The sequence below is a fragment of the Rhamphochromis longiceps genome, linkage group LG9 (genome assembly GCF_057381845.1).
Source record: "Rhamphochromis longiceps isolate RC_006_pf linkage group LG9, R_longiceps_female_GT1.1, whole genome shotgun sequence".
NCBI classification, from domain to species: domain Eukaryota; kingdom Metazoa; phylum Chordata; class Actinopteri; order Cichliformes; family Cichlidae; genus Rhamphochromis; species Rhamphochromis longiceps.
In genome coordinates this window covers 24,527,676-24,541,156 of record NC_140565.1, presented here as the reverse complement: position 1 = coordinate 24,541,156, position 13,481 = coordinate 24,527,676, and the positions used below count along the sequence as shown (strand labels likewise).

At 42.7% G+C, this 13,481-nt stretch overlaps 2 protein-coding genes across 3 annotated transcripts; one reads left to right on the top strand and one right to left on the bottom strand.

Annotated features, from left to right (window-relative positions):
• Window positions 1-262: 262 nt before the first annotated feature.
• abcf2b (ATP-binding cassette, sub-family F (GCN20), member 2b) lies at window positions 263-6,425 on the bottom strand. 2 transcript variants are annotated; one of them, XM_085418985.1, is made up of 15 exons: window positions 6,286-6,425; window positions 5,338-5,488; window positions 5,020-5,232; window positions 4,282-4,464; window positions 4,003-4,174; window positions 2,989-3,084; window positions 2,805-2,907; window positions 2,515-2,610; window positions 2,252-2,371; window positions 1,752-1,841; window positions 1,559-1,669; window positions 1,417-1,479; window positions 1,171-1,299; window positions 888-1,091; window positions 263-809 (listed from the first exon to the last, which is right to left on the bottom strand). In XM_085418985.1, exons 2-15 carry the CDS (start codon window positions 5,474-5,476, stop codon window positions 690-692), a joined length of 1,839 nt encoding a protein of 612 aa, XP_085275111.1. In that variant the 5' UTR covers window positions 5,477-5,488; window positions 6,286-6,425; the 3' UTR covers window positions 263-689. The 2 variants fall into 2 exon arrangements, with proteins under 2 accessions (XP_085275111.1, XP_085275112.1); XM_085418986.1 differs by having other exon boundaries at window positions 6,237-6,339.
• Window positions 6,426-6,537: 112 nt separating this feature from the next.
• On the top strand, window positions 6,538-13,420 carry chpf2 (chondroitin polymerizing factor 2). The gene is made up of 4 exons (XM_085418984.1): window positions 6,538-8,001; window positions 9,489-10,053; window positions 10,141-10,323; window positions 11,824-13,420. The coding sequence occupies exons 1-4, from the start codon at window positions 7,730-7,732 to the stop codon at window positions 13,096-13,098; spliced, it is 2,295 nt and encodes a 764-aa protein (XP_085275110.1). The 5' UTR covers window positions 6,538-7,729; the 3' UTR covers window positions 13,099-13,420.
• Window positions 13,421-13,481: the final 61 nt, after the last annotated feature.

Sequence of the window (13,481 nt, the reverse complement as noted above, 5' to 3'; positions counted from 1 at the left end):
TTGTTTTTTGGAAAGTTTAGCCATTTTCTGCTACATCAGTGAGCCTCATTCAGTGCAGTGTAATGGCTGTAATATAACATATCTATGCAGCCATGGGGCTCACTCAGGACCCAAAGCAACTTCTTTAATCCCTTCCAAGCTTTTTTCCCCCCTGTTTACACATATGTAAAATAGTTTATTTTCCTTAAAAGCTTTTGGTTTTTTTGGATACAAACACTGTATTCGTTACAATTAACAATAAAGTCTTCTCAAAGGAAGTTGCTGTTTTTTAATGTTCCGTTTATTCAGACAAACTTATTGCATTACATTGTTAAATAAGGCAGAACTGTAATTTTACATGGGGGGAGAAAGAAGTCAATTTTTTAAATATAAAATATGACCTAAAAGCTGCTGCATACATGTTGGGATAAACAGAACGTGGAAAAATAAAACTTTCCTATGAAGACAGCACAATGGAATGCATTCCAAAATGCACCGAGATGCTTCGGGTGAATCAGCCAATCAGAGAACAGCGGAGGGGGTTTGGGTCATGTTCAGCACGGTGCAGCACTGTCAAACCGATGGAAATACAGTACAACATGTACAAGAGACCGTTTTAGTTCTGGCTTGGACGTTTCCTGCTCATCCCTTCAGGAGTTCGCAGGTCAAATCTGTGATGAGATAAAGGAGTGGCTCAGCATGAAGCTCCTCTAGATGTCATGTGCCTGCTGTTTTTCGATCTTTGATTTCAGATGCTCTTTGTATGCCAGGATGTCTCTGTTCCACTTTGTGATGGTCTGCTTCTCACAGACCCAGATCTCTTGAGCCACCTGCAGGAAGGGAGACCATTAGTACAGCGACACTTCTAATCAAGGTCTAATTGATTGCTTTAAGTGATCAGTCCATACCTGCTGAATTAGCCTGAAGTCGTGGCTGACTAGCATCATACCACCCTCGAACTCGTTGATCGCTTCTGCCAATGCATCAATAGTCTCGATATCCAGGTGATTAGTAGGCTCGTCAAGGAACAGCATATGAGGGTTCTGCCAGGCCAGCCAAGCAAAACACACTCTGCACTTCTGACCATCTGACAAATTTCTGATCGGACTGACCTGGAAGATGTTTCAAATGTTAGAATGGTAGAGAGGAGACAAAATTAATAGTAGTTCTGGGAAAGTATCCCCTTCCTACCTGCTGTTTCCCAGTTAGACCATAGCGACCGATGATCTTCCGCATCTCCTCCTTTTCTTTGATCTCAGGGAAACACTTCATCATGTACTCCAAAGGAGACAAGTCCAGCTCAAGCTGCTCAGTCAGGTGCTATAGAGAAAATTTTAAAAACCCACACGTTTATCTTTAACTGTACCAGCCACCGCCAGTGTCTAACGCCATGAATCAGATGGAGCCTGTGCAGTATGTTCAAAAGATTTGTTTTACCTGGTGATATCTGCCAATCTTGACATGAGAATGTTTGCGGATCATACCATCAGTAGGTAGGAGCTACAGAGACAAGAGAATAAACCTCATCACTCTGAAATCAACTGGGAGTAGATCTAAGCTGATGATAAAGATGCCTTACCTCTCCCATAAGCAGCTTCAGAAGTGTAGATTTCCCAGCTCCATTGGGTCCCACCAGAGCCACTCGCGTGTCCAAGTCAATACCAAACTCCAGGTCTTTATATATGTACGGCTAAAGGAAACAAAAATCACTAAGTGTGCCAAATAAATCCATATTTTAAAAGAAGGGGAAAATATAAATGCATTATACTCACTGTATTCTCACTGTACTTGAAGCTCACATTCTGAACCATGATAACAGGAGGAGGAATCTTCCCACAGGGAGGAAAATAAAATGACAGAGTCTGTGGGAAACAGGAAGGGTTACTGCTAAGTTGGTAGGTTTCACCACTAACCACAGTCCCTAAAAAACACATACATTACTGATCCAGAAGTTGGAAAAACAACTGCCTGGCTGCAAGATGAGCAACAGTTTCAAAGGTTGTAGAATAGGAGGCAAAACATTCCCTCTTGTCAAATCAGCTCTCATATTAGATTCAGGAAACCCTCTTCCTGTTAAAGGGAACTTCTTCCTTCCCACTGTCACCAATTGGAGCTCCAAGAATAATCTGATTGACTGGGTTCTCTCCCCGATATTTCAGGCTCTTTACAGTTTAAACTGGCTTGTGACAACCATTGTTGTGAACTGATACTATTAAGTTAAAAAAAAGAGAAAAAAAAAAAGATGAAATTTAATAGGCCACAGTTACTGTACCTTGTCATTCACGACTCTTTCAGTCAAGCCTGATGCAACCATCTTCTGCAGAGTCTTCTCTTTGCTCTGTGCTTGTCGTGCCAGTTTTGCAGAGCCGTGACCAAACCTGGCTATGTAGTTCTAGAAAATTGGGATACAAAAAAGATAATTGAGTGCAAATGTTACTGTGTGGCTATAGCAACAGTAACTGCTTCATAAAAGGATGCCTAAGTCTCTGTACCAATCAGGCAGTGACACGTGGCCACATGATGTCCCTTTTTTACCTTCATGTGTGCTATCTGGTCCTGTTCCCAGTTAAAGCGCTTCATCTGGTTCTCTTCCAGTTCCTGTCTGGTCTTCACATACTGGTCATAGTTACCCTTATAATGAAAATAGATTTGCACTGTCATCCAACAGGGTGGCACACATATATTTAGTAATAGCCTGCCTCTGGTTTCCTTATTCAGCATTATGTGATTACATGTATAGCAATCTATTCATGATACTTGGAAGCCTACAAAGCATGCTCAGGGTGTTTTCTTTTCTGGCAGTCACTTCAGCTGCATGCCCTTACCGTGTAGTACTTCAGTTTCTTCTGATGCAGGTGGATGATATTGGTACACACACCGTTCAGGAAGTCTTGAGAGTGTGAGATGAGCACGAGGATTCGCTTAAACCTGACAAAAACCATCAAGTTGATCAAAAATGAGTCTTAATCCATATCAGACTTAAATGAAGGAAGCAGAGGGAAAACTTACGACTTAAGCTCCTCCTCCAACCACACGCAAGCATCCAGGTCCAAGTGGTTAGTGGGCTCATCCAGCAGCAGCATGAAGGGCTTGATGAACAAAGCCCTACAAAGATGTCAAACAGCTGAATTTAAAGCAATACTGATAGTTTGTTTAGATTAACTCCTCAAATCTAAAGCTCAGAACTAGTCTTGAATGCTTGTGCTTTCACATTTTAAAATTACAAAAATCCCTGTGCTTTGTGTGCGATGGATGAAGATCTTCAGGATCAAAGATCTTTAATTGGTCTTTCTGTACTTTGAGATTTACACCAGGACATATATCCAACTCCAGCAACTGTGTCTGAGTGCACACACAAGTAATATGAAATGTGTTCTTGAAGCACCTTTATTATGAAATGAGCAAAACAATAGGATTGTTTGTTTTGGTTCAATATTATAGTGAATTTGAATATCAATTTCACACTAGTTTATCTCCTCTCCACATTATAACACAATATTGTATAGGCAGGGCACAATGAAGATCGAGAGACAGGAGAGATATTTTACACAAAACAGACTGAAATGTTAGGACTTAATACCACTCTGGCTATCATGCCAATACCCTATTAGTCATCCAAATGATTCCATTGTCAAACCGGAGATGCTAGAAACATGATAGTCCCCAGTCTGTGTCACTCACACCAGATCTACTGAGACCACTGTTGCGTTTCTTGTATTAGGGCAACACGTTACACATCACAAAGGGTTCATACTGCTACCTTAATGGATACATTATCACCTCATCCCCCTCCCTGTATTGGTTATCGTGACTACACAGAGGAAATTATAACTTATGCCCACTTTAGTTTCCTGTATCTACCATACAGGAAACTAAAGTGGGAAGTCAGGACACAATGCTACAGTTTGCTTTTATCGTGTGCGTTTTTCTGTCATTTGGACAAGGGACACAGGATCAGTCGAAAGCTGGAGAGACGAGGATGACCGTAACTCAGTGGTACAGTACTATACGAGCTGTGTCTACCTGGCCAGAGCAACACGCATCCTCCACCCTCCACTGAAGTCCTTCAGTTTCTTCTGCTGCATCGCAGTGCTGAAACCCAAACCGTGGAGGATCCGAGAGGCTCGCATCTCCGCCTTGTCTGCATCCAGCTCCTCCAGACGCTCATACAGCTCCATCAGCTTCTCACACTCAGCTGTTTACAAAAAAAAAAAAAAAAAAAAAAAAAAAAAAGGCATTTATAATATAGCTAAAGCATAATTAGAGAGATTTTTCAACTTCCTGCAGTTTATTTGAACACACAGTCTTCATGGGCAAGTCTTTCTGCCTCCTTCTCCAACATGATCCTCTGTTCATCCACCTCCATGACACACTGCAGAGCAGTCTTTTCGCTGGGGGCCATCTCTCGGGTCAAGTGGTAAATATCTATGTGCTCTGGAATGGGAATCTCACGATGTCCGATGGCTGACAACAGCATGGATTTTCCTGGCAGAAAACGGGAAAATAAATAAATTAATTAATTAATAGAGAGAAAAATGTTTTGTGGGATGTGATATAAGAACATTTGACAAATGCAAGCTACACAAGGAAGTGTAGCAGAACCAGTGTTGATAAGAGATTCCCTACTGGCCACTCCCATGGGCCTCAGGTGGGCCATAAAGCTGCCAAGATTCCTGCTTCAACTTTCTAATGCTTTTACACCCTTCCATCTGAGGTGTCAGTCACCAGCATCTTTCTCTCATTGGTACTTGCTTCAAATCCTTAAAACTCAGGAAGGTTTAATTTGGGTTCCAACCATTTCATGTTGTCATTTCCCTGTCATTGGTTGAAGCCTAATGTCAACTTTATATAATTCCTGTAATATGAACCCTTTAATATCATCAGTTATTCAGGTTTTTCCCTTTGGCCTAAAGGGCCAGATGGCCAAATGAAATACTAGGTTTTGAAACAGCTGGGGGGGGGGGGGTTTCCTTTTGGTTTCTAATGTCTGTGTGTTTAAAGTCTTAATAGAAACATACTGCTCCAGGATAAATTAGTTACCTGTGCCATTAAGACCAATGAGGCCATAGCGTCTGCCTGAGTTCAGCTCCAGGCTGGTGTCTGCAAGCAGCTCTTGACCATGGAAGGTGAGCGACAGGCTGCTTATATGGACATCAGTGCTGTTAGGGTGGGAGGCAAGAACACCCGTCACTGCCCGGGCCTCCGTTTTCCGCAGCTCAAACTCATCCAGCTCCTTTGTCAAATTTTCAACACCTATCAAATATATTTAAAGAAAACAAGAGAGCTTCAGTTAGAAAATTTACCACAGGCTGACAAATCCAGTGAGCAATCAGTGCTTTTCCTCAGTCATCTTCTCACCATTGCTCTCTGCTCCATTAAGCTGGGCCTCTTGTTGTTCACTCTCCCCATTTACTTCTTCAGTTTTCTTGGTGCGCTGGCGAGCTTTGGCAGCCTCCTTCTTCTTTGCTGCTTTCTTCTTAGCCAGGTCAGACGGCATGGTTGTGCAGTGCTACATTATAGGAAAAGAAAAACACAGAAATGATATGGATGAAGAAGAAACTAAGACCAAAATAGAATCGCAGTGTGTCAGGAGAATCGTGATCATAGGTTGTTTAACGGTTTCTCAATTTTCCAATTGGTCTTAGTCTACCAGTTAAATGTCAGAATATAAATAAGGGTAAAAATGACTAATCGCTTACATAATGAGGCGCCAGGACCAACCTCGGTACACTTGCCTGTTTACCATAATGTTAAAAATGTGCCGGTAATTGAACTCACCGTATAACACCATTTTACAGATTACATTAAAAAGTAGGCTAACTTTGAGTATAAAGGCCTAAAATGTCTAAGGACAACTAAATGACAGTAATAGCGGGGATAATGCTCCCTCCCCAAACCCGCATTTTGTTTCCTTTCAGTCCCACCTGCCCGCACGTTGGGCTTTTTGCGGTATAACGCATGATAGCATAGCTGTTAGCAGCCTACACGTCACACTTTGTCATTTCACAGTTAACCAACCATAATAAATATCATGGTCTAAGGAGCCCAGAGTGTCAAACATAAAAAGTAAATCGTAATAGTTTTTATAAGCCGGCTATTTAGCGCGTTAGCCCCTTAGCTAAGCTAACAACGGTAGCCAGGCCTGAGCAGCTAAAGCTAACTTGACGCAGGGCCCCAAGTAGCTTCGAAAAACTCTCAAATCGGCTAACTAGAGCTCACCCCCACATCTGTGTTTATCTTAAAATAAAACAGCTTACATGTCATACAACCGTGGCAGCTCTCATACAGTGTTATTCCCTCTCTTACCTAAATAATGAACCACTGTTCTCCTGAACACACCGACAGTCTCGTGTCCACTTTCGCCGGGTGGATGTAGCCGCTCGCCAAGCCGCCAGACGGACCATATATGGTCAAGGAGGGCGGTGAAGATGTAAGTTCCCTCCTCTTCTCGTGGGACTGCAGTAAAAATGTCCCTTTACCCATCAACTGAACCTTAAATTAACTACTAAATAAGCCAAATTTATATATATTTTTAGGTAGAACTAAAGAGACGGCTTATGAGTTGAAAACTGGCACTGACTAATGGGTAGATATTGTATTTATGAGGTTTTGCCATCCTAGTAAGGCTTCTTTTGCCCTCTTATCACTAAGATGTTGTGTTGATACGTATCTAACACATTCGTGCGTTCAATGTGATTTTCTAGGAGGAATTTATTTTTAAGTACTGCTTTCACTAAGAAGAGATCTGCCGGTAGCTGCTCAGTCGGGGGGTGATGCTGCGGCAGCACTCGGCGGTCGGTGATGAGGTTGAAGAGGGACGCTGTTTCAGCGCTGTCTGTGTGGCACTCGGATTTTTTGAGGAAGTCAGGAAACTGACGGAGATGGGCGACAATGTGCACGGCTGTGCTTCGTAGCTTTCCCCCCCGGTATGAGCTGTGTTACATGGGATCTCCTTCGAGTCAGCATTCGTGGAGATGGATCGTCGTTTGTGTACGGAAACAACGGACTCGACGCTAGCTCGCTAGCTCGGCTCCCTAATGCTTTCCTCTGGTGGAAAACGATACTGTGGAGTTCATACTTCCGAGTATTCTCGCTTCGGGTTGTCTTTTATTACTGGTAACCAGATAAACGGTTAACTTTACTAGTTCATCGTCTAGCTGCATTAGTTAGCTGACTTTGGCTTCTAGCTAACGCCATCCCAAACTAGTTAAGCTAATTAAGGTAACGGTTAAAAAACCACCAGAGTAACGTTACACAATTTTTATGACAACGACATTTCTGAGTTTTTCTTCCCTTTTTGTTATCTTAAAATTTTGACTCGCAATGACTGTTAATCATGCGAAAATATCTGTATGCATTTCATCTTTCAGATGAACAAAGTGCTTCATTCCGGTAGCTTTACAGTTTGGTCATCTTCCGTTGTGACGTTGGATTAAAAACGACATTTCTTGCATTTGTCAAACAAAAAAACATTTAAAAAGTGCTGTAACATGTAACGTTTAGATTTAATCATTCGTTATAGGCTGAGTAGAAACTTCACTACCTCGCTGAAAGGGACTGGGAACAGACTTTAATTTTAAGCCAGTTTTCTGTCATTTTCTTTACTCATTTCGGTTCAGATTTATCAAAGACGTGTTAACATATGGCAGGAGTGTTGGCACTATCAGTGCTCTAGTTTTTTGTTGTTGGGATTTTTTTTAAAAAATTTTCCCAGCACAGCCACAATAAGTGTAGCTCATAACTGCCAGGGATGCGTCTCTCCTCATTTTTGGCCCTGTTCAGGCCTGCTTTACCCCTTATCCTGGGGCTGTCTCTTGGATGCAGTCTGAGCCTTTTGATGGTGTCCTGGACCCAAGGAGACACGGAGGACTCCTGTGGAGATGAGCTGGGCAATGGCAGGCGGTTTTTGGGTGGGGGAGAGGGCCACAGAGATTCAAGAGATGGAGCTGGAGACGCAGACTTTCAGCCACGCATAGTGCCCTATCACAAGGACCCAAACAAGCCGCACAAGAAGGTCCTCAGGTAAGTGCGGGAGGTATGGTCCCTGTTTCCAGGTGCTTAAAGAAGGATCACAGGAAGCATTGCTCGACTTTTAATTGAAAGAAGCTGGAGACTTTTTCCACACAGTGTGGATTTGCATTTAGTTAATTCCCCATTTTACATTCTTACATTTAATTCCCCCCTGCAATGCTCTCATTGCACTGAGGGGGGTAGAGAGAATAAGTGGCCTGTAGATTACAGATTATGCCACAAATTCCTTCAGAAAACTCACTGATGCAAAAGATTGCATCCATTTTCTTTTTTCAATTTTATTTCTTATCTTTTTTATTTATTTCTACTGGCTCTGATAGTCATCCCATAAGGATGATCAGGTTTTCTCTGTCAGTACAGCCATTCCTTGGAATAATCTCCCAGATGAGATCTGATTGGCCAGCTCACTGTGGTCTTACAAATGCTTCTTACAGACATATTTTTAAAAGCAGGCCTCTCCTGTGCTTACACTTTTTATTTCTATCAATCCTCTTTAATTATTGATATTTACGTTCAATTTGATGTTTCATTTGCTTTTTTCCTTTTTTCTGTTGTGAAGCACTGTAATTATTATTGTCATTATTTAGCAGGGTTGCCAATTTTGGAGGGGGGAGATATAATAGAACACCTCATCGATGGGATTTTGTGTACAAATTTAATCCTACTATCATTGAATTTGTTCTTTTTACAGAGATGATGAATTTCAAGCAAATTCAAACTTTTAGAATTTTATGTGGAACTTTAGCTACTCTTTTGAAACTCCTTAAAGTAGCAGGACCTCAAAACTTAACTGACATAGCTTAAGTAGTTCTCTAGATATAGTTGTGTGTAAATGCCCCCACAGAAAATACTGCCCATAAAAGGCTTAAAAATACCACTGACATCATTGCAAAAATATATATTTTATATAGTGTTATTTCAGCTCATTTACTGGTTCTTTTGAAAACATCATGCATGCTCATTTTTACTACTTAATAAAATGTATGATTTACCAAGCCATTCCTAGAAGTGAAGGAGTCAAGGATGCTTTCCAGGGATCATCTGCATACATTTGGATATTAACATTTTGGGATACAATAGGTAGATTATTGCTATAAAGTGATAATAAAAGGGGACTTGGTACGGAGAAGTGTGGGACTCCTGTAGAACACGCAAAAAAAAGGAGATTTGATAACATCCATAGCATAGATTAACATTTTCTGCAGAAAAATTATATATATATATATATATATATATATATATATATAGTGCCAATTCAGATAAAATAACTTGGTATCAAATTCCTTCTTTAAATCCAAAAAGACACCACCTACACAAACATTTCTATCCAATTATCTTTTATTTCACAGCCACTTAGTATCTGCATCACATTAGTATCTTGTGATGGAAACAAGTTCACGCTTATGAGAAGATACTTTTTATGCATCGGTGTTCTTGCTGTTTGCTGTAATTGCTCCCTCTTTGCCCTCTTTCTTCAGAACACGATACATCCACACTGAACTGGGCATCAGAGAGCGACTCCTGGTGGGCGTGCTCACTTCTCGGGCCACCCTCAACACGCTGGCCGTAGCGGTGAACCGCACAGTTGCCCACCACTTCCACCGGACCTTCTTCTTCACAGGCCTGCGCAGCCCCAAGGTGCCTCACGGGATGACTGTGGTTGCCCATGGCGACGATCGCCCGGTGTGGCTGATGTATGAGACGGTACGCCACCTCCACCAGCACTACGGCTCGGAATACGACTGGTTCCTATTAGCCCAGGATGACACGTACATGCAGGCGGATCGGCTGTCGGAGCTGGTGGGCCACCTCAGCGCAGGTCAGGACCTGTATATGGGCAGGGCAGAGGAGTTCATCGGTGGTGAGGAGAAGGCACGTTACTGCCACGGAGGCTATGGCTACCTGCTGTCCCGCAGTCTGCTGGCCCGTCTGCAGCCCCATCTCGACACCTGCCGCAATGACATCCTCAGCGTGAGGCCTGATGAGTGGCTGGGCCGCTGTATTATCGACTACCTGGGTATGAGTTGTGTGGAAGTGCACCAGGTAAAAACACAGACTTTGAAATAAGTAGCTTAATCAGTAGGAGGATTGTCCGCTATATTAATATTTATATGTGCATGTTTTTCGCAGGAGATGACCTACCGTTATTTTGAGCTTGGGAAAAATGCAGACCCAGAGCGTGAAGATAGCCCAGAGTTTAAAAATGCCTTCACAGTGCATCCTGTGTCTGACCCAAATCTCATGTATCGACTGCACAAACGCTTCAGCCACATTGAGCTAGAATGGACTTACCTGCAGATCCAGCAGCTGCAGGTTTGTAATACAGGTTTTGTTTTTCGCTCCTATAAACATTTTTTTCTGCCTGACTCATCACTTCTTAGTCAAAATTTAGTATACAGTTTGTTCTTATTTCACCACACCCTCTTCAGGACCTGAGTCAGTAATTCCTGACTGAAACAATATTTATATGCCAGAAAACCAAGAGAAGGGATGTGGTGTTGTGCCGAGTATGATCTGCCTGAGAAACCTTATGTAACTAAAGTAGCTGCTAATGACAGTTCATTAGAGTTGTTTTGACTTAAGGTTAAATATAGCTTACCGCACCACAGAGCTATAAAATAAGTCATGACTTTATTAGACATAACTTATTGTTATAGCTAATTTTTGTGTATACTGGTTAAAGCGCAAGGAACACTTGATACAGTACAGTACTGTGCAAACGTTTTAAGCCACCATTCATTTACTTACAGTTTACTACAAAAGTGGGAAATACTGCAGCATGCAAACATACATGGAAATATAGTATAAGGCAAAAACAGAGTTTGTACAATTCTAATGGCTTTTAATGCTTTTAATTCAATTACAGTGTGGTTGGAATCATGGTCATGCTGAAAAACCCAAACTGCTGCCAATTAGATATTTTCCACATGATACTGTATGGTGGATCAAAATCTGATGGTACTTTTTTGTGTTCATGATTTGACAAGATCTCCAACACCACTGGCTGAAATGCAGTCTGTATATATTGACAATGATTTAAACCAAAAATGTCAAATTTGGATTCATCACTCCATAAACTGTTTTCAGTTCGGTTATTGTGTAATTTGGCATTTCCTCCCTGTTTCTCTTCCTTAATCAGATGGATAATCAAAAAAATGACCTGTGACATCCTTTTCCAAATCAACTTCGCTCGACTGTGATGGAAAAAACTGTGAGGGAAGGGCCGTAAAAAGACTTAGACAAGGCTATTTAATAATTTCATGATGGATGTTGATGACAAGTGTCTGCCCATCTTAGATACTTTGCCCAACATGTTCTTACCATCTTCTTTTCTGCAGGTCATATAAAAGAACCACGGGGGAAAGGGGCTGCATTTTCAAAGGACATAAATAGATGTTAGTTGCTCATCTTGTCAACTCGTGTTTTCTCTTTTGCTGGAGAAATGATCCAGTCTAACTCCCTACATTCCTCACGCAAGACAACTTTATAGGAAGCAGGTTTTATCACAACAATACAGCGTTCCCCTGTGGGTTTAACAGCCTGTCACTGAGGATGTTAAACATATCAGGTTATGTCATGAAGCACACTTTTAATTAACATTTACATGATCTGTGTCACCTGTCAGTTATGTTGATTATCTTTAGTGATAGTTGGGTTGCTGTGAATTCTTTTCCTGTATGCTCTGCTAATAAAGGAAGAATGTTTCATTTATATTTTGAGAATTTTGAAGCTCTTATCTCCTGCATTTTGGCTGTAGGTGACATATTGCTAGACACCTCTGATGCATTTCAAATTTTTGTGTGCACTCATCAGATGCAGATCAGTAACCTGAGTGACCTGACACCAGAGGGCAAGGCTGGAGTGACGTGGCCGATAGGAATCAACCCTCCCTTCAAACCCAGGACGCGTTTTGAGGTCATAAACTGGGAGTACTTTACGGAAGAGCACATTTACTCCTGCGTCGATGGCTCCCCCAAATGTGAGTTGAGAGGTGTCAACCGCGCAGACGTCAATGCAATTCTAGAGATTGCGGTCGAGCGTCTCAACGAGCGCTACCAGCCACAGCTACGGTTCCGCAAGAGGCGTCTGCTTAATGGGTACCGTCGCTTTGATCCCACACGTGGTATGGAGTATATACTGGACCTCGCGCTGGAGGCCTACACCCAGAAAGGCCACAGCCAGGTCATTGCCAAACGAGTCAACCTGCTGCGACCTCTAAGTTCAGTTGAGATTATTCCCATGCCTTATGTGACAGAAGCGACACGGGTGCAGGTCATCCTGCCTGTCACCGCCCAGGATCAGGACTATGTTGGGAACTTCCTGGACATGTACGTGATGAACACTCTGGACACCCATGACAATGTTTTACTCACGTTCTTGTTCATCTACGATCCTTTCGATGCGCAGAGAGTCAGTCAGACTGACGTGTTTGCTGGCGTCAAGGCTATGATTGGGGAAGTGGAGAAACGCTACGGAGACGTGAAGATCCCCTGGATCAGTGTGAAGACCGAGGTGCCCTCGCAGGTCAAGCTAATGGACATCATCTCCAAGAAGCACCCGGTGGACACACTATTTTTCCTGGCCAGCGTTTGGACAGAGGTCAACGCTGACTTCCTGAACCGCTGCAGAATGAATTCCATCAGCAATTGGCAAGTCTTCTTCCCCATCCACTTCCAGGAGTACAACCCAGCCGTCCTCTACCGTGACCAGCAGCCCTCTGCTGCCTCCTCCTCCGCTGCTTCGGAGTCACTGCGAGACGGCCACTTTGACCGGCACGTCTTCGACGAGGCCTGCTTTTACAACGCCGACTACATGACCGCACGGACGAAGATGGCTGCCGACATCCTGGATAACGAGGAGCTCCTGGAAAGCATGGACGTGTACGACATCTTTGTCCGTTACTCGGGCCTGCATGTGTTCAGAGCAGTAGAGCCGGCGCTGATTCAGAAATACGTGCGGCGGACGTGCAATCCCCGCTTCAGCGAGGACATCTACCACCGCTGTGTTCTCAGCAACCTGGAGGGTCTGGGGTCACGCTCGCATCTAGCCATGGCTCTGTTTGAGCAAGAGCAGGCCAACAGCACATAGAGCACATAGAGCTTGGACTGAAGGACACTGAATGTGATTTTTGTTTCCTTTCTTTCTTTCTTTTTTTAAACGTGGTACTTCTTGCATCCACACACTGAAATTCTCACCCCTGAACAAGGTGGAAAGAAGTCAGGACTGTTTTTGACACTCCAGCAGCTGCAAATAAACCCTCTGACTTATGACTGTGTAACTTTAAACCTGTCTTGTCCAGACCTGTTGAACCATTACTGATGTTAACGTCACTTTGAGAAGCCGTTACTTGTATTCCGGTCGAACAACAATATTTATAGCCCCCCCTTTTTTTTCTTTTGTTTTTTTTAAAGACTATAATAAATTAACACAAGCCTTTATTGTTAGAAATGAATAAGAGGGGGAAAAAACTT

Excerpts from the sequence above, each read along its gene's own strand:
- abcf2b (XM_085418985.1), bottom strand. The coding sequence starts at position 5,476 with ATGCCGTCTGACCTGGCTAAGAAGAAAGCAGCAAAGAAGAAGGAGGCT. Across the intron at positions 5,233-5,337 it reads TAATGGAGCAGAGAGCAATG|GTGTTGAAAATTTGACAAAG; the intron begins GTGAGAAGATGA and ends TATATTTGATAG. Across the intron at positions 3,085-4,002 it reads ATGCGTGTTGCTCTGGCCAG|GGCTTTGTTCATCAAGCCCT; the intron begins GTAGACACAGCT and ends ACATCTTTGTAG.
- chpf2 (XM_085418984.1), top strand. The coding sequence starts at position 7,730 with ATGCGTCTCTCCTCATTTTTGGCCCTGTTCAGGCCTGCTTTACCCCTT. Across the intron at positions 8,002-9,488 it reads CCGCACAAGAAGGTCCTCAG|AACACGATACATCCACACTG; the intron begins GTAAGTGCGGGA and ends CTCTTTCTTCAG. Across the intron at positions 10,054-10,140 it reads GTTGTGTGGAAGTGCACCAG|GAGATGACCTACCGTTATTT; the intron begins GTAAAAACACAG and ends TGTTTTTCGCAG.